Genomic DNA, 18,554 nt, shown 5'->3' on the forward strand with positions numbered 1-18,554 from the left:
CAAATAAACGAGCAAAAATTGTGGATTAATAAAATTTATTTTATAAACGTCTCCCGAATATTTTATACACTCACTTAACTATATGCGAAAAAATCCGAAAGTTTTCAACATCTCATAAGTAAGTAAAAAGATAATTGTTATCGGGACGATAAGTGCAATAATCTTAGACATTAGAGATTTTTGCTTTAATAAATTAAAATTCATTTAAATATCACGCTTATATTTTATTAGTACAATAACTAACATAAACAATTTGAAATAAAAAAAAATTATATATAATAATATATTATATATAATATTAAATATATATATATATATATATATATATAATTATATATACATTCTCATTTACAATTTGTCGATGTAGCATGTAGGACTCGCACATCTATTTCACGAGACACGATTTTATAGGCAGTGTCGGAAAATAGATGTGACTTGTAGTTCCACGGCTCAATTATAGACGTTAGCGGCGATAGTGTACGGCGATTTTTACGGTGTCACGAAAAAGGCCGGCACGGCCGCTCTCAGGTTCCTCTCTGTCGGAACTAGCTTCTGCACACAAAACGCGGCAACGCTTGCAGCGCCGCAGAAGTTTCCGTAATAGCCAATCAATATCACTTTCCATAAGAGCAAAAGAATGATTGGCTATCGCTATCAACGCCATGCGGCAAGCACTGCCGCGTCCTGCATGATAATATGAGAGTGGCAGCGCTGTTAGATTTTCATTTATTTTCAAAAATGGAAATTGAAGAAGATGTAAGTAATCCATCGTTATATTCATATTTTTGAATTACAGATGATTTTTTATTTCATCGATTAATAAATCGCATTATACGCAAACATTATGCGATTAATCAATCAATTAATTAAAAAACTCGTCTTATTCGTATAGTAGACAACTCTAAATATTAATAATAACCTTTTAACTAAAACATTTTAATTTTCATTTTAGGAATTTGATTTTTCGGAGGACGCAGCGTTCGCCGCCGCAGCGCCCGCCGTTACAGCACCCGTTACAGCATCCGTCGCCACAACACCCGTCTTCACAAATTCTCAAGGTCAAATAATAATAATTTTCTAATCAGAATTAAATAATCAAAAGACATGATAATGACTCAGATATTTAAATGGTAAACTATTTTTTAAGAAAAATGGTATTTTATGTTACAGAAAGACGAAGAGGATTACGGGCAGGGAGGCGAAGACGAGAGCATAAGCCTAATTAATAGTCCTAATTAATAGTTCTAATTAATATTTCTTTTTATAATGTTTAATTATCTAAAATATATAACTTCTACGGCATTTTAGACTGTGTATTTCAATAGCATTAGCCAAATGTTACAACGAGGTATCCATGGTGGCGTACTTTCGTGATGACTAATTTGACTTAGAGAATGTTGTAAAGCATCAGGTGTTAGCCATTCCTTTGGCAAACAACGTTGAAGGAACAGTACACATGAACTGAAATATGCCAAATTTACCCAACCAGGTATTTCCTGTCCACACAGAATCTGAAATATATTGCTTTTATCATTTATTATTTACTTATCAGTATCGCGCTTAAGAAAACCAATATACCAATGTAAACTGACTACTGAAATGATTACAATTTTTGTTCATCAAATGATAACGATCGCCTCGGAAATCTTTGCCCAACTCTGCAGTAATTCTTGAAACATCTTCTTCTGTGAAATCTGTTTATCCAATATGAATAGATTGCCTATAAGATAAGAGAATTATGCTAATCATCTATAACACTTGATAGACAACATACACCTAGTGTGTGTGTGTGTGTGTGTGTGTGTGCGCGTGCGCGCGCGTGCATGGGTGTAGATATGGGTGTGCGTGTGTGTGTGTGTGTGTGTGTGTGTGTGTGTGTGTGTGTGGGTGTGTGTGTGCGCGTGTGTTTACTACATTTTCTGAGTGTATAATATATTCAATAAATTAATATATACCTGTATATAATAATATAATATATAATAATATATACCCTATTCCATTCCAGAGTGAAACACACCGAGACCAATAGATGTGATATATTTATCCAATACTACAATATAACATCACTTAATAGTCAGTTGCACTAAACACAATTAACTTAAAAATAATAACTTCCAGTTGTATATTATTTGAATAGAATAACATTTGATCGAAATTAAAATTACAACTTACCATGTCATAAACATTAAGAATGATTGGCTCACGCGTCATTTTTGGAATCAATTCCTCACTATCTTGTGATAATCCAAACAACTGGAGAAGGAGAGATTAAGGATACCAACATCGATACCACAGGATTTAGAAAATAATCGTGTTAAACAAATGCATCGATACAAAAGAGATTTAAAAAATAATCGTACTAAACAAATGCTTCGATACAAAAGGGATTTAGAAAATAATCGCGCAAAAATGCGAATACGTTATTTAAAAAATGTTCAGCATAAACGAAATAGACAAAAAGAAATAAATTATGATCAAAAATGGTTATATAATAAACGATATTATGAAAAAAAGAAATTGAAATCCACTTTTGTTAAAAATAATAATCGCGATATTGCCAAAAATATTATTAAAAAGTATGAAAAATTTTGGTCACGAAATAATATTAAGTTTTATAATCCTAAAGCTATTGAGAAGATTTATAACAAACTTGATATTAAAAATCACGTTAAAAAACGGTTAGAAGCTGAAAGAATCGTACGTTGTTGTATGCATATTCGAGATAGATCGATTATGTTCGCAATATAAAATATTATATAAAATATTAGCTTTACTAAAAAAGAAATCAGAAGTATGCTTGAGTCTTGCTATTAAATGTAAAACAATTAGTGATAAATTAAGTGCATTTTGTGGTAAATCGAGGCATACAATTTCGTCTGAAAATTATTTTATCGATTCTATGTATCGTAATATTACTTTATCACAAACTCTGGAATTAAAAGATCAAAATACAAATGTATTACCTTTAATAAAAGAACAAACAAAAAAAACATGGTTATGTAACGAATTATGTAAAATTCATGATCCAATTCTAATTGATCATTATGAAACATTTCTCCGAATAATAAGCACATGTACTTTTAAGAGAATACCAGAATTATTACAAAAAGTTCATAAATGATACAATAAAAGAGAATTCAAATATGAAATTGGGTCACATATTTATTACATTGATACAACTCTTTGCAAAGCGATGTTTCTTCCTATTCAATTCTTATCACTTCATTTTCCATTGGTCAGATATTTTGAACGTTTAATTTATCAAATGACAAATTTCTATGAAAAAATATTAAATTTAGAGAAAGCTTTAACATTTGCTGATTTAGATACATTAAATCAAATTATAACTTTGGCATAAGAAACAGCAAATCGTATGTATAGACACCAGTATACCGATACTACTTTAAGTAATGAGGATATTTATAAATATAAAAACGCGTTTAAAGCTTTTAACTAAGTGCTCCATGGACACTCCTCGATATGTTTATGTATCATGTGAGAGACTTTGTTACAAACAAATGTATCTGAAATTAATAAGTTTAAAGCACAAATAAATATTCCAGTTTGGAGAGATTTAATGGCATATATAAAGGAACAAAGTATTAATTCACAGTATATATGTGATTATTGTGAACGCAAATTCCGTAACGGGTTAATGCCTATTGCGTTTTAAATAATCTCATTGTTTATGATGTACCCGAAATAATAGCATCTCTTAATACATTCGAAAAAATTCTCATATAAAGAGCTAGGTATTTCAAACTATTGTTAAAATGGGAACTGTTATTAATAAAAAATGTCTTAAAGGCCAATGATACAAAAAGGTAAAATTTTTCATTTATCATTTCCTTTACAAGAAACGTGGGACAAATTATGTAAGGATACCGATTCAATAAATATAAATCATGAATTATACATTTTAGAAATATTCCGACAAAATCTAAGATTATTTGGAAAGAAATCGTAAATATTAAAAAAGTATTTAATATTTTAATATGGTTAAAGCATAATAATCCTCTTTATCGTCATATTACATTGCCAAAAACTCACAATACATTATGTTTAGAGAAATTGAATAATCCAGAATTTCAAATACAGGAAGCGGAAAACAATGATGAATTTGTTTTGGATGACAATTACAAATTATCGAGTCCAAAAGTACAATGGAAGAAATGAACAATAATGTAGAAACTATCTTAAATAATCAGTACAAAGCAATGTTAACTCAGATTGTTGATGACAGTGATGGTCACGATGACTAATATACCATTTATCCTTTATATGAAAAAAAAAAAAACACGCGAATCTGCTACCAACCTATATCAAATGTTAAAAATTCAAGATTTGCCTTTAGATAACCGTGAAAAAGACTTAGATCTGTTATGTTTCCCAGATTTATATCCCTTTGGTATTAATGGACAATATCAAACTAGATCAATTAAACTTCATGATCATGAATTTATCAAATGTCGTTTAAAATCAAAACATCCACAATATAGATTAAACCAACAATATTTATTTTATTTATTAAGTAATGCGAATATACGTCAATTAAATCGTGGTATTTATCATAAATTGAATATAACTAATTTGCGAGACCGTTACATGGCTTTAGAATATTTAGAAGCATTGCAAAAAGATTTATTAGAATCTGATTTAAGTACTATTTTTTCTACTTTAAGAAATACGGAACAATATTGGCATAAACCAAGAAGTGATTTAAATTGTATGATGCAATATTACGATCCTGCAACGTGGTTTCTAACATTGAGTCCTAGCGAGTATATGTGGAATAAATTAGGCGAATATATTCGTGAAGTAAATGGATCTAATGAGTCTTCTTTATCTACCAGTGTTCTTATTGCTAGAGATCCTGTATCATCGAGATTTCTCGACAATAAGTTTCGGGCAATGCTTAATTTTATTTGTTCCAAAGATCATCCGATCGGAGAAATAATACATTACTTTTGGAGACGAGAATATCAAGGTAGAGGTATTCAACATTTTCATTTGTTACTTTGGGTTAAAAATACATCAATTATTGGTGAATCTTCTCCAGAAGAAGTGTCTACGTTTATTTTACAACATATAACTTGTAAATTGCTGGATAAAAATATTTCACCATTATTATACAAACGAGTTAATACATATCAACACAAACATAACGATTGTCTTCGTTCTAAAAAGGTAGGACGCAAAGTTGTTCGTGTATGTCGTTTCGGTTTTCCGCGTCGTGTTACGGAAACATTTGTTATGAGAGATATCATAAGTTCAATAGCAGGTAGGAAACAATTAAAATATAAAAGTAGGCTTTATGATCTTCTTCGAACCGATATTGAAATTAGTATAAATGATTATAATTCTATCCTTCTTACTGCGTGGGAAGGAAACATGGATATACAATTTATAGGTGAAAAATCATTTTTACTTACTTATTATGTTACTAAATATTTGAATAAGGCAAGAAAGTGTGAATTATCTGATTCTGTCCTTGATAAAAATAAGAACAAATCGCTGGCGAGCTATCTTTGGAATATTGCTTTGCGCTTCACGAATAATAGGGAATGTGGAGCTCTTGAAGCTGCTGATACATTGCTGGGTATTCCATTATATGGGACTGATCCAAATACGACTGTTAGATGGTTAGATGTTAATCAGATACGATACAGGAAAGTCAAAAGCTATAAGGAAATTAAAATTCTTGATAAAAATTCTACAGCATATTTTATCCATTTTTAATAGATAATCATTATCCAGAGAGACTAGAAGAATTAGAATCGATGTCATTATATAAATTTGCACAGTGGTTTGACATTACGAAAATAAAACCACAAAGTAAAAAAATTAAGTTCTTTAAGATGACTAATGGTCGTTATCTTAAACGGCAGCATGAATATCTTATTAATCACTATAGATATGATGACCCGGATGCGCCAAGTTTTTGTACGTCGTTTTTTTTTCTTACACATTAGATTTTCTTTTATATTGTATTTTTATATAAACACATGTACAATAATTCAATAAAATTTTTTTGGCAACTACAAATTGACATTAATTTTAGATTGATAACATCTTTTTTCACCTTTGCAAAGTTTCTTTTCTATTTTATATAATTAAAATAAAATAAAATTAAAATAAAAGTTTGTGCCAATTTTTGATATGTTTTTTGTAGAAATAATGAAACGATTTTTCAAATAAAAATAAACTACAAAATAAAATATATTTCAATGTAAAGCTCTTTTTATTTTATTAAATTAGAAGTTGGCGCCAGTTCTTCATATAACATCTTTTGTACCAATATGAAATTTATTATTAGAAAGATTTTTGTAGATGAAAATTTTTGTATAAAATTCTTTCTTTTACATAAATAAGAAAACGGGCGCGTGAACTTGGCGTTATTTTTTAAAAGATAATTTTACGAGGATATTACTCATTTTTTTAGTAACAAATAGTATTTATTATTTAGCATTGAAACATTTTATATATACTATTATTTTATATATACTAGAAAAAACAATCAATATTCAATTATTTTTTAATAATCTTTTTTAAAAAAAATATATACACATTTTTTGCTCCTCTAGGCCATTTTTTTCTTGTTAATTTGCGCATCATCAATGTCTATCCATCCATTAGACGTTTCATCTCTACATATATTTGTATAATGACCATTTTCAATAGATGATCCATGATGAAAAATGGCATTCATTAAAATTGCCCCCCTACTACCCCCCTACTGATATTGTAGTTGTTGGTACTGCACCCAAATTAAATTTATCTATTTTTATTAATTTACCATTTTGTTCTGAAAATAATTGTAAATAAATGATAAATATTTCTCGTGTTAATGTTAATTCTTTTTTTATTAGGTGTACAAAAAAGTTTTGAGCTTTAGATTTCATACAACCAAAATAACAATTTAAATTTTATATATCTTCCTGCCCTTTTGCGATTTTAAAGCGTTGATTTAGTACAACAATTTCTTCTTTTTTTCAAGCACATCCCTATACTTGACACCCTTTTTTTACCTTTTTTTAAACAGGTCATTTTTATCACTTTACCATATAATATATATGTGGCGCCCTTGCCCCCGGTCGCTGCTCCGCAGCCTCGCGCGCTCGCCACCGAGCGCCACCGTCCTCCGGGGAAGCAGACGTTGGTGCCATGACTAGTGTGGTGACTTCCGCCTTCTTACCCGTCGACCATTACCACGCGCAGTGTGTCGAACGGCCATTACGCGTCAATCAACGGACACGCAGCAGCCACACGTCTAGTGGAGAGAAGAAAGAGAAAGACTCCGGCATCGTCAGTGTCAACGCGTTGCTGTGTCGTGACCGGTACGTGACAGCGACCGCGCAGTGTAAAGTATCGCGATAAAAACTGTGGAGTGTTAAAAGTTCTGTCTCGCCGGCTCTGTGCGACTACGTGCGTCGCGCCGCACCTGTTGCGTTGTGTGCTCGCCGCCTCTCTCGCTCTGCGTGCGCCTCCGCCTCTCTCGCTCTGCGTGCGCCTCCACCTCTCTCGCTTGCGCGCAACACGCGAGTGCGCTCGTGCTCTCTCTTTCTCGCTCGCGCATAGTCATGTCTTGTCTCGCTCTCTTTCACGCGTGAGAGGTGTCTCTCTCCTGCTCGTTGTGTTCCGTCGTTCTCGCGCTCGTGAGTGATCAACCGTGCGTTTCTCTCTCGCTCGCGAGTGACGTCTTTATTCGTGTTTTCGCAGGCGTTGCAACCGCGTTCCGCGTTTACCCGCATAACCTAGTTCCGTCGTTTTATTCGCGCTTATAATTGTACCGTCATCTATTTCCGCGTGCGCTCCGTTTTACCCGCGCCAGCGTTCCGTTTTGCTAGCAAACGTATGCCGTCTCGTTTTCCGCCCGTGTCGCGTTTCGTTCTAGTCTGCGTTTTCCCAGCGTTTCGCGAGCGTCTTGCGTGCACACGCACCGTGCGTTTCAGGCTCTTCGCCTTTCTTTTGCGAGCGACATATATTTTAGTGTGTTCTTTCTTTTCTTTATTCTTTGCGTTTCCTCGTCTTTAGTATTTAGTATTTTTTTCTCGAACGTTCTTCCGTGTCCGCAGTGCCCTTGCTGGCATTGTACGTTACGTGAAAATAACACTGTCGCGCACTGTTCTCGTGTTCGCGGTGCCCCTGCTGGCATTGTATGTTTTCGATCTCTTTGTTCTGTGTTATTAGTTTTTAAGCGTTGTAAATATCGCGTCTTTGTTCGGTTAACATTGTGACTTTGACAAGTTCTAGATCTAACGATTGTGTGCTCAAGAATAAACGTGACCGAGTCAGAACTTCGCGAGACGTTGCTGGCGACGCTCGGATAACAAAATCGTAGCGCGTCTTAGTTTTTCTGCCTACTTCTGTCTTTCAGACCTCTTACGGACTCGAGCCTGCCTTCCTCGACAAGGCGGTGCCTGCACAGCCTTACTAGCAGAGCAATAAATCCGCTACACACACATATACATATATATATATATATATATATATATATATAGTGTTGCGGCCGTGCGGTATTCCGTTCGGCGCTGCTAAGAAATAATCAATATCAATCGATAAGAGTTCGAATAGAGGATCGGCCCTTGGCAACGCGTCGTTCTCCGACTGTTTTTTAGATTTGACGGCCGGATTCTGCGGTGGCCGGACGCGTTTCTGTACCGTTGGTTTAATAAAGAGCGAGTCTTTCTTAAAACAGTGTTCTTCCTTTCCGAGAGCGCTCCGCCGAGTATCGCGATCACGGGAATTAACGCCGCGAACGCGACAATTTTGGGGGCTCGTCCGGGATCGAATTTTTCGATTCGTGTGTGTGTGTGAGAGAGAGATAATGGCGGAGCGACAAACAGAAGAGACGGGGACTGGACAGGAAGAGGCGAAAAGTCGGAGAGTGATCTCTGCGAGAAAAAGGGCCTGCACTCGAGCGGAAGGACCGGAGGCGTCTCCGAATTTGGAGGAGATTCTTCGCTTAACGCTAGAGGAGCTTCGCTCTCTGAGGGAGGAGCGCGCTCGTCGAGAGACAGAAACATTTTCTATGCCCGGTCCGCAGGAAGAGATTTCGCAACGTCCGATATCAGGCCAGTCATTTCCTTTTTCAAATTTTAATTCCGACTTGAAGCTTAAGCCCGATATTTATGATGGTAGTGTTCCGTTGCGCGAATATCTTACGCAATTTAATTTAATTGCGCGGGCGAATAATTTGGGAAACGCGGAAAAAGCTGTCGTATTAGCGTCATGTCTCCGAGGAAAAGCGCGTGCGATTTTGGAAGGGGGCACGGATTTTGAGAACTCTCAATTTGAAAATTTAATCGCGCGTTTAGAACTACGTTTTGGAGAAAATTTATCCTCGCAAAATTATTATTATCAATTTACGAATCGAAAACAGAGATTCGGAGAAGATTTAGCTGCATTAGGCTCGGATATCGAGCGTTTATCTCGATTAGCTTATCCTGAATGTTCTCCTGGAGTTCGTGACAAAATTGCTTGTTCTCAGTTTGTACTTGCATTGTCTGATGTGAATGTTAAACAGACATTGCAGCTAGAAGGGTTAACGTCTTTGAGGGCTGCGGTAGAAAGAGCTTTGGCTATTAAAATTATTAGGGAGAATTGTTTAAAAGAGCGGAGAAATTTTAATTTTAAGGAGGTTAAAGATTGCTCGAATTATAAGAGCAATCCTGATTTGAACGGGTTTAAAGTAGAATCTCGTGGAACGAGGGGATTAAATTTTATGAAAAAGAAGAATTTTAAAATTCAAAAGAAACAGGAATGTTGGCAGTGCGGAAAACAAGGGCACTTCCGTTCCGAGTGTCCATCACTTTCTATTTCACAGCAGGGAAAATAGGTTTTGTCGAACTTACAGGGGCGGGCTCGACAAATGGAAGAAATGCCCCGGGTGTTTGTAGGCGTTTTGAGAGAGGGTGTGAAAAATCAAGAAATTTTGTTTTTCAAGGCTCTCTTAATGGGAAAGATTGTTTTTTTAAATTGGATACGGGCTCCGATGTGACCTTAGTGAGTAGTAAATTTATAGGGAGAAAAGGGAAGCGTTTTTCAGCTAAGGAAGAAAATTTGAGATATCCTACGGGGGAAAGAGTCCCGATTAGTTTTAAAATATTTGCTAAGATAAAGTTAGGGAGATTTGATTTAGAGTTACCGATTTTCGTTGTCGATATTGGAGAGGATTGTATTTTGGGCGCGGATTTCTTTTCACGAATAGGGATGCAAACTGTTATAGAATCTTTTCTCCGTGGAGGTCATAGGGAAGATTTTTGTCGTCGAATTAAGCAAGAGGACGAAGCTGTGCCCGCGGAGTTGGAAGAATTCTTTAATAATAATTCCCGAGAGTTGGAGGAAGATCAGAGATTAGTTTTCGCTACATTGTTGCGAGAATTTCGTGACGTGTTTTCGGAGCAAGCTGTTGCAGGAAAGTGTGAAGTTCTTCAACATAAAATTGAATTAATGGATTCTTGTCCTATCAAACAGGCTCCTAGGAGAATTCCAATTCATATGCGTTCAGAAGTTGAAAAAATTATGGAGGACATGAAAGAACAAGGGGTAATTGAAGAATCTTCAAGCCCTTGGGTTTCTCCAGCAGTTTTGGTAAAGAAGAAAGATGGATCTCTTAGATTTTGCATTGATTTTCGGAAATTGAATGCGGTTACGAAAAAAGATTCTTATCCGCTACCAAGGGTTGACGATCTTCTTGATCAGTTATCGGGAAATGCCTGGTTTTCTACTCTAGATTTGAAGAGTGGTTATTGGCAACTGAAAATTCGTCCCGAAGATAGGGAAAAGACTGCTTTTTCTGTGGGGAATGGACTTTGGCAATTTGTTGCGATGCCTTTTGGTCTGTGTAATGCCCCAGCTACCTTTGAACGTCTTATGGAACGGGTGTTACGGGGTTTACTTTCGAAAATTTGCCTGGTTTATTTAGATGATGTGATAGTTTTTGGCAAAACCTTTGAGAAAATGAAAGAGAATTTAAGAGAGGTTCTTCTGAGATTTCGTGCTGCGAAACTTAGTGTTAACCCAAAGAAATGTGATTTATTTAAGAGACAGGTAAAATATTTGGGTCATATTGTTTCTTCTGCCGGGATCACTACGGATCCTGAGAAGATTGAAGCGGTCACTGAGTGGCCAGTTCCTCAGAATAAGAAACAGGTCCGGAGTTTTCTTGGATTTTGCTCTTATTATCGGAAGTTTGTTAAAGGATTTTCTTCAATTGCGAAGCCTCTATTTAAATTAACTGAGAATTTGACTAAATTTGAATGGACTGAGCAATGTCAAGAAGCATTTTTGAGGTTAAAACAGGCATTAACGTCTGCACCTCTTCTTTCCTTTCCGAAGGGGGAAGGAAAGATGATTTTGGATACGGATGCTTCAGGTTTTGGAATAGGGGCGGTACTTTCACAAGTTCAGGACGGCTGTGAGAGGGTCATTGCTTATTATAGTCGAGTTTTGAACAAACCTGAGCGGAATTATTGCACAACAAGAAGAGAGTTATTAGCTTTGGTAGATTCGATGAAACATTTTCATCATTATTTGTACGGAAAGAGTTTCTCTATTCGAACTGATCATGCTTCTTTGAGATGGTTGATGTCCTTCAAAGACTTGGAGGGACAATTGGCTCGCTGGATGGAAAGGTTACAACAATACAATTTTGATGTTCATCGAAAGGGGATTATACACGGTAATGCCGATGGTCTTTCGAGACGCCCTTGTGTAGAAGAAAAATGTAGATTCTGTTCTAAAGTGGAAGTTCAGAGAGGGCTTTTGGAGGATAAAGTAGTTGCTCGTATTGTTTTGCGTGAGGATTCTTCTGAGGATTGGCTCAAATAGAGGATCAGGAACTGGCAATGTTTTTACTTGCGAAAGAAAATGATTTGCGACCTTCTTGGGAGGAAGTTTCTTCGAAAGGATTGTCAGCCAAGATCTATTGGCATCAATGGCATGCCTTGGAAGTCCAAAATGGGATTTTGCATAAGAGATGGGAGGCTCCTAATTTGAAAAACAGTTTTCTTCAGTTGATGGTCCCGCGAAGCAAAGTGAAGCAGATTTTAGAAGAAGCTCATGATACTCCTTCTGGAGGGCATTTCGGGATCAATAAAACGCTGGAAAAGATCCGGAAACGTTTTTATTGGGCAACCTGTAAGAAGGATGTTGAGGAATGGTGCAGAACCTGTAAGATTTGTATTGCGAAGAGGGGTGCTGCAGATAAGGGGAAATCTCCTTTGCAGATCTTTAATTCGGGAGCTCCTTTTGAGAGGATTCAGATGGATATTTTAGGCCCGTTACCTGTTTCTTCTTCAGGCAACAAGTATCTCCTAGTTGTTGTTGATTGTTTCACTAAATGGGTAGAAGCTTTTCCTTTGAAAAATATGAGAGCTACTACGGTAGCAGAAATTTTTGTTAATCAGGTTGTTTCTAGATATGGGGTCCCGTTGGAACTTCATACTGATCAGGGAAGGAATTTTGAATCACAGTTCTTTCAAGAATTGATGAGAATTTTGGGAATTAGGAAAACGAGGACGACCGCTCTTCATCCTCAGTCTGATGGTCAAGTTGAAAGACAACATCAGACGATTTTACAGTATTTGTCAAAGTTTATTGAAGAGAATCAAAAGGATTGGGATCGTTGGATTCCCATGTTTCTTCTTGCCTATAGGACCTCTAAACATGAGGCTACAGGCGTAACTCCTTCAGAATTATTTTGCGGAAGAGATCTTACCTTGCCGATGGATTTGCTAAGAGGTACTCCTCCCAGTTATGGTTTTTCCGAGTCAGCGGAGGAGTACGTTCGAAATTTGCGGCAGAAGCTGGATGAAATTCATCAGAGAGTAAGAGAGAGATTAGAATCAAGGTCTTTGAAGATCAAGTGCCGCTATGATCGAAAGGCTAGGCATCCCGTTTTTGAGGAAGGACAGAAGGTTTGGTTATTTAATCCTCATCGTAAGAAGGGTAGGTCTCCCAAACTACAGAACGATTGGGAGGGGCCTTTTGAGATAATTAAGAAAATTAGTGATGTAGTTTTCTGTATTTCTCGTTCAGGTGGTCGGAAAAGCAAGGTTGTGCATGTTGACAGGTTAGCTCCGTATAGGGAAAGGGAAGAATTTTAAGTAGAGATTTTCGGGGCCCGGTTTTCCAATTTCGACATTACTTTTATTTCTTGTTAATTGTTTTGAGTTACTGTGTTCTGTTTTATTTTTCTTTAAGCTTCCTTCCGTCGTGAGAAGCGTCGTGGGGAGATCCTCGAGCCTGACCACCAAGCAAGATCTTCAGGCTCGTGCTTCAAACTGAAAAGAAGTCTGCCTCGCCCCCGGTTTTCCGAGTCGTGGTTTTTCCGGGGGACGATGGGCGAATGCCGAGGCAGGGGCTTAGTGTGTCTTTTAGAAAGACGAAAGGGTCCACGACGATTACCCCCACTTTGCCCGAAAAATAGAAGAGAGAAGTGCGCAAAGCTCAAGACGAAGAGTCAAGAGTGAAACGCGCGAGAATTTCAAGAACAAGATTCTTCTGAAGAGTAGAGAAGACTGGGATTGGAAGTAGCGGCGCCCGGTAACCTGAGGCAGCAGCCCAGGGTAGGGCAGGAAGTCGCCAGGAGCCCAGAAGTCTTTTCCTAAGAAGAAGTTCTTGAAAGAGGAAGAATTGTCGGGACGACAATTTTATGAAGAGGGGGGCAGTGTTGCGGCCGTGCGGTATTCCGTTCGGCGCTGCTAAGAAATAATCAATATCAATCGATAAGAGTTCGAATAGAGGATCGGCCCTTGGCAACGCGTCGTTCTCCGACTGTTTTTTAGATTTGACGGCCGGATTCTGCGGTGGCCGGACGCGTTTCTGTACCGTTGGTTTAATAAAGAGCGAGTCTTTCTTAAAACAGTGTTCTTCCTTTCCGAGAGCGCTCCGCCGAGTATCGCGATCACGGGAATTAACGCCGCGAACGCGACAATATATATATATATATACACGCAATAAAAAATGGATAATAGGAATCAGAAGTCCCTGTCTACAATAGATAATTTAAATTTTAAGCCATAAGAAATTGATCAATTACAATCGAATGTGAAAAGAATAATTGATTATGATTGATCAGTTTCTCGAAGCTTAAATCATACATTGTAGGCCAGAACTAATAGCTTCTGCACACAAAACGCGGCATTTTTAAAGCTTAAAAATTTTTATGTAAAAACATTTGGCGCTGCTCCTCTAACCTCTAAATATAATTAAAAAAAACACGAATATATATATATATATATATTAGGTGTACAAAAAAGTTCTGAGCTTCAGATTTCATACAACCGAAATAACAATTTAAATTTTATATATCTTCCCGCCCTTTTGCGGTTTTAAAGCGTGATTGACATTTGGCCTTCTAAAATGCCATACGGTTTGGCATTTGATGCATATAACCTCAAAAATCAGTGTTCATGATGACAATAACAAAAGAGCATATTCGATTTTCCATCCATTTCGCGTTTCATCTGAAGAAAAATGCTGCTGAAGCCACTGATTTGTGCTGCATATGGAGAGGATGCTGTAAGTCATACTACATGTAAAAGATGGTATCAAAAATTTCACCAAGGAGATTTCAGTCTTGAAGATGAATCACGTGCTGGACGCCCTCAAAAGATTGAAACGGATGAATTGGAAGCATTGCTGAATATAAACTCTGCGCAAACTGAAAAGGAGCTTGCAGAACAGTTTGGCGTTACGCAGCAAATCATTTCCGTACGTTTACATACGATGGGAAAGGTTCAGAAGGAAGGCAGATGGGTTCCGCATGAATGTTGTCCGAAGACAACAAAAATCGTCGGCGTGACACTGCACTCACTTTGCTTTCAAAGTTCCGGAAAAAAGATTTTCTGCACAAAATTATTACAGGCGATGAAAAGTGGATTCTTTATGATAACCCTAAACGTAGAAAATCATGGGTTGACCCTGGTCAACCTTCGACATCGACACCAAAGTCCAATATTCTCGCCAAGAAGATTTTGCTCTGTATCTGGTGGAATTGGAAAGGTGTGTTGTTACAACCGGATGAAACAATCACGGCAGACCGCTACCAACAACAATTGATCAATTTGAGCGATGCATTAGAAGAAAAGAGGCCATTTACTGGCCAAGGACGTCGTAAAGTGATCTTGCTTCATGACAATGCTCGATCACATGTTGCGAAAGCGACTCAGGACCATATCTTTGCGTTAGGCTGGGAATTTCTCCGCACGCGGCGTATAGCCCAGACATGGCGCCTTTCGATTACTACCTATTCGCTGCAGCATCATTTGGCTGATACACATTTCGTGATATTTGAAGAGATATGAAAATGCATTGATGACTTTATCGCTTCGAAGCCGGTGAGCTTCTATCGTCAAGGAATTCGCAAGCTACCCGAAAAATGGCAAAAGGTCGTTGATGCAAACGGGGAATATTTCGCTGATTAATATTTTTTTGTTTGTTTTTGAATAAAGATTGAATTTTACAAAAAAAAGCTCAGAACTGTTTTGTACACCTAATATATTTAAATAATATTTATCTAATAAATATTATTTAAATTTACAGATGAAGATAGATTTTGGAACGGAATTCGAAAATTCATTAATTGCTGCGGCCGAGGCAGTAGATAACAGTTTTGCCGCCGCCGCCGATGCTACCACCGCTAATCCCGCTGCCACGCCGCCAATCCCACTGCCTCCGCTCCTGTCTCCGCCCCTGCCGCTGCCCCTGCCGCCGTCCGTGCCGCCGCTCCTGCTGTCATTCCCGTCGAAGGTAATGCTCTCTCGCACTCTCTCAATTTTTCATATTATCTCGCTTTTGCTTTCTCTCCTCTCTCGCACTCTCTCGCTTTTTCTCGTTTTCTCGCTCTTACTTTCCCTCTCCCCCCTCTCTCTCCTCCCCTTTCTCCCTCTTCTTCCCACTGTCTAATATAATAAACATATTGTTTTATAAGATATAATTAAATATTTTATTTTATTTTGCAGAAAGAAGGCCTTAGAGGAAGACGAACCGGCATACGAAGGCAGCAGGAAAATTTTATAAGATTTTTATATCAACTCTCCACTGCCCCTATATATATTGCGGCAGAGGAAGACGAAGAGGAAGAAGAGAAGGAAGAGCAGGAAGAGGAGCGACACACACATTTTTATTAAATTTATGTAATTTATTATGTAATTATATTATATATGTTATATGATGTTAATTATGTTATGTTATATATGTTATATGATGTTGCGGCGAGTTTGATAATTGGTTATTTAAATATATATTATTATGCCATAATAAAAAAAAAATATGCGGACTAATACGTCTCATAACATCAATCTTCTAATATTTATACACAATTAAAAGTATAATATTACATATAAATAACTTTCTTTCTAATTATCTTTGTCTTCTTTTTTCTCATTCTCAGTAGTGAAACAAGATATTAGAAATACACGTCTATCGTCGAAATATGCGCCTCTCCATTTTCCGAAAAATCATGAAAGTTATGAGGATAACATAATGAGGTAGGAGATTACAAGAAGTACAACTTAAATTTGGTGTCCTGCAGATAATAAAATATCATATTACCGGCAGCAATCGATAAAATAGATAGCAATTTTTTTTTCAATTTTTTTTCCTTATAATCTCCTATTTTATTATGTTATCCTAATAACTTTTACAATTTTCGAAGGTATCGAGAGACACGTATCCCAACTCTCTTCCGCTGGGTTGATAAGATTAATAATGACATCTCGTGATAGACATTGCAGCCGTACAAAGGCGACGATAATGACGTTTTTTAAAGTAAAAATTTCCAAATCGGACTTTGCGTAGCAATATCTCTGATTGTAGGACACGTAGTAGAAAAATAAAAATACTTTTATTATGCAAATCGGATTCAAGCTATTGATCAAGCCTACTTAGAACTTGATCGGTTTAGCCATTATTGAGATTTGATCATTTCAGATGCTCGAACTATTTCCAGGGGCTGGCTCCTCCAGGGGAGCCAGTACGGGCCTCGCGCACCCGGAATATCCGAGCTGGTGTGACTGGGAGAGAGAGAATGTGTGATGAATGCGTGAGACATGGTGGAGGGTCCTTGGATATTCCCGGTAGACTAATCAAGGGGGGAGTAGTTGCCTCCCGACCGGGCTGGGAGGTTGAGGCTGGCGTCGCGACCTCTGGGGTAGTAATATGGGTAACCGTAAGTCCTGCAGCCTCCTCCAGGAGACTGCAGGTAAAGATCCCGTGAACCCCCATGTCGCGATGGCCGCTCTCCTCCCAGTGGCTGGAGCCTATGCCGGGGTTGAAGGGAGCCTGAAGGCATGTGTGTGGGGAGTTATGTGGCCAGTATTCTCCCATACCCGGAGCTGCATAGGATAAATTGCAGCACCGTCTAGCCTGAGGCACGGATGTCCGCCCTTCGGAGGGATACGGGTCCGTGTAATAGGGGTGACGATAAACCTTTAACATCATTCATGGCGCGGGCCTATCCCGTAACCTTTTTAGTAGAGTCTTATTATAAGTGCAGATAGGGTGGGCCGCCTGATAAGCCGCTTCTCGGTTTCTGTACTCTTCACTAAGGATATCTTTTCAGCGGGGAAGCAGCCCTACCGCGGTAGGGCTCCCATAATGGGCGAACCGCTTATAACAACACGTACAGGAATGGATCCGCTTCAATCAAACTCACCGGATGGATCATTTAAATCGACCGAGGCTACCTTAATGGACAAGAGTGTGTCTACTCCCGTGGGCCCGCGTGGGCCGAGGGTTACTGGTTTCGAGGAAGTGAGGGTGCGCGTGGAGCGCCTCTCTCCCGGGACACCGAGGAGACTGAGCTTGGGGGACATCGTCCCTCCATCGCCGTCACTGGGGGATCGTTCGATTGGTTCGTGCGACCCCTTACCAACGGACGAAACTGCTTTGGCTAGGCCAAAACTCAGGGGCCGCCCTCCAGGTCCCAATTATAAGGGTCCCTACAGGCCAACTCCGAAAGAGGCGACTACATCCTGGCCCACTGGTGAAGTCGGGTGGAACATGTCCCGTCCTGAGGAGGACCGAATGTCCACTACTAGTAGCGTGGGATCACGTTCTACGCGTAAGAGGAGAGCCGTCATCATGGACAGTGATGACTCTGATGACGGAGCTAAGGAGAAGGAGGAGATCGATGACCCCGTAGACCTCCTTGCCGACAGTCCACCTAGGAGCGAGGTTGGCTTATTTCGCGGAAGAGGCCGAGTCGCTGCGGTCCCGCTGCAAAAAACTAAAGGGAGAATTTTCGGGCAAGTTCCGATCGTACTTTGGAAAGATGAAGATCATCTCGGAGGAATTGACTAGGAGAGCTGAATCCAAGTCCGATAATGATAGGCTCAGGCGCTCGGTAGCGTCTCTCACGCGAGAAGTGAAGTCTCTTCACGAGGAGATTCTCTCTCTCAAAAGGGAGAACAAGAGGCTCATGCTGGAGAACCAAAGGTTCAGGGGCAATAATGATGGGAATGTGGACTTCCCTATGACGGCGAAGGAGACTTCCTCCTCTCCTCCCCGGCCAAAAAAGAGGTCCCCGCCTAGGGATGCTCTGGGGG

General features: G+C 38.5%; 1 protein-coding gene, 1 long non-coding RNA gene and 1 pseudogene across 2 annotated transcripts; all 3 read left to right on the forward strand.

Annotated features, from left to right (window-relative positions):
- Positions 1 to 738: 738 nt before the first annotated feature.
- Positions 739 to 5,647, forward strand: LOC148937821 (uncharacterized; annotated as a pseudogene).
- Positions 5,648 to 7,200: 1,553 nt separating this feature from the next.
- Positions 7,201 to 16,369, forward strand: LOC148937822 (uncharacterized). Its single transcript, XR_016141453.1, has 2 exons — positions 7,201 to 7,337; positions 15,550 to 16,369. It is a non-coding gene; the product is annotated as an uncharacterized LOC148937822 (long non-coding RNA).
- Positions 8,524 to 13,867, forward strand: LOC148937823 (uncharacterized). The gene has a single exon (XM_089085528.1). It carries the CDS (start codon positions 8,828 to 8,830, stop codon positions 9,836 to 9,838), a length of 1,011 nt encoding a protein of 336 aa, XP_088941654.1. The 5' UTR covers positions 8,524 to 8,827; the 3' UTR covers positions 9,839 to 13,867.
- Positions 16,370 to 18,554: the final 2,185 nt, after the last annotated feature.

This window comes from Pogonomyrmex barbatus, unplaced genomic scaffold (assembly GCF_055798465.1).
Source record: "Pogonomyrmex barbatus isolate J1 unplaced genomic scaffold, ASM5579846v1 scaffold10, whole genome shotgun sequence".
Classification (NCBI taxonomy): domain Eukaryota; kingdom Metazoa; phylum Arthropoda; class Insecta; order Hymenoptera; family Formicidae; genus Pogonomyrmex; species Pogonomyrmex barbatus.

Coding starts and splice junctions, on each gene's coding strand:
- LOC148937823 (XM_089085528.1), top strand. CDS start 8,828: ATGGCGGAGCGACAAACAGAAGAGACGGGGACTGGACAGGAAGAGGCG.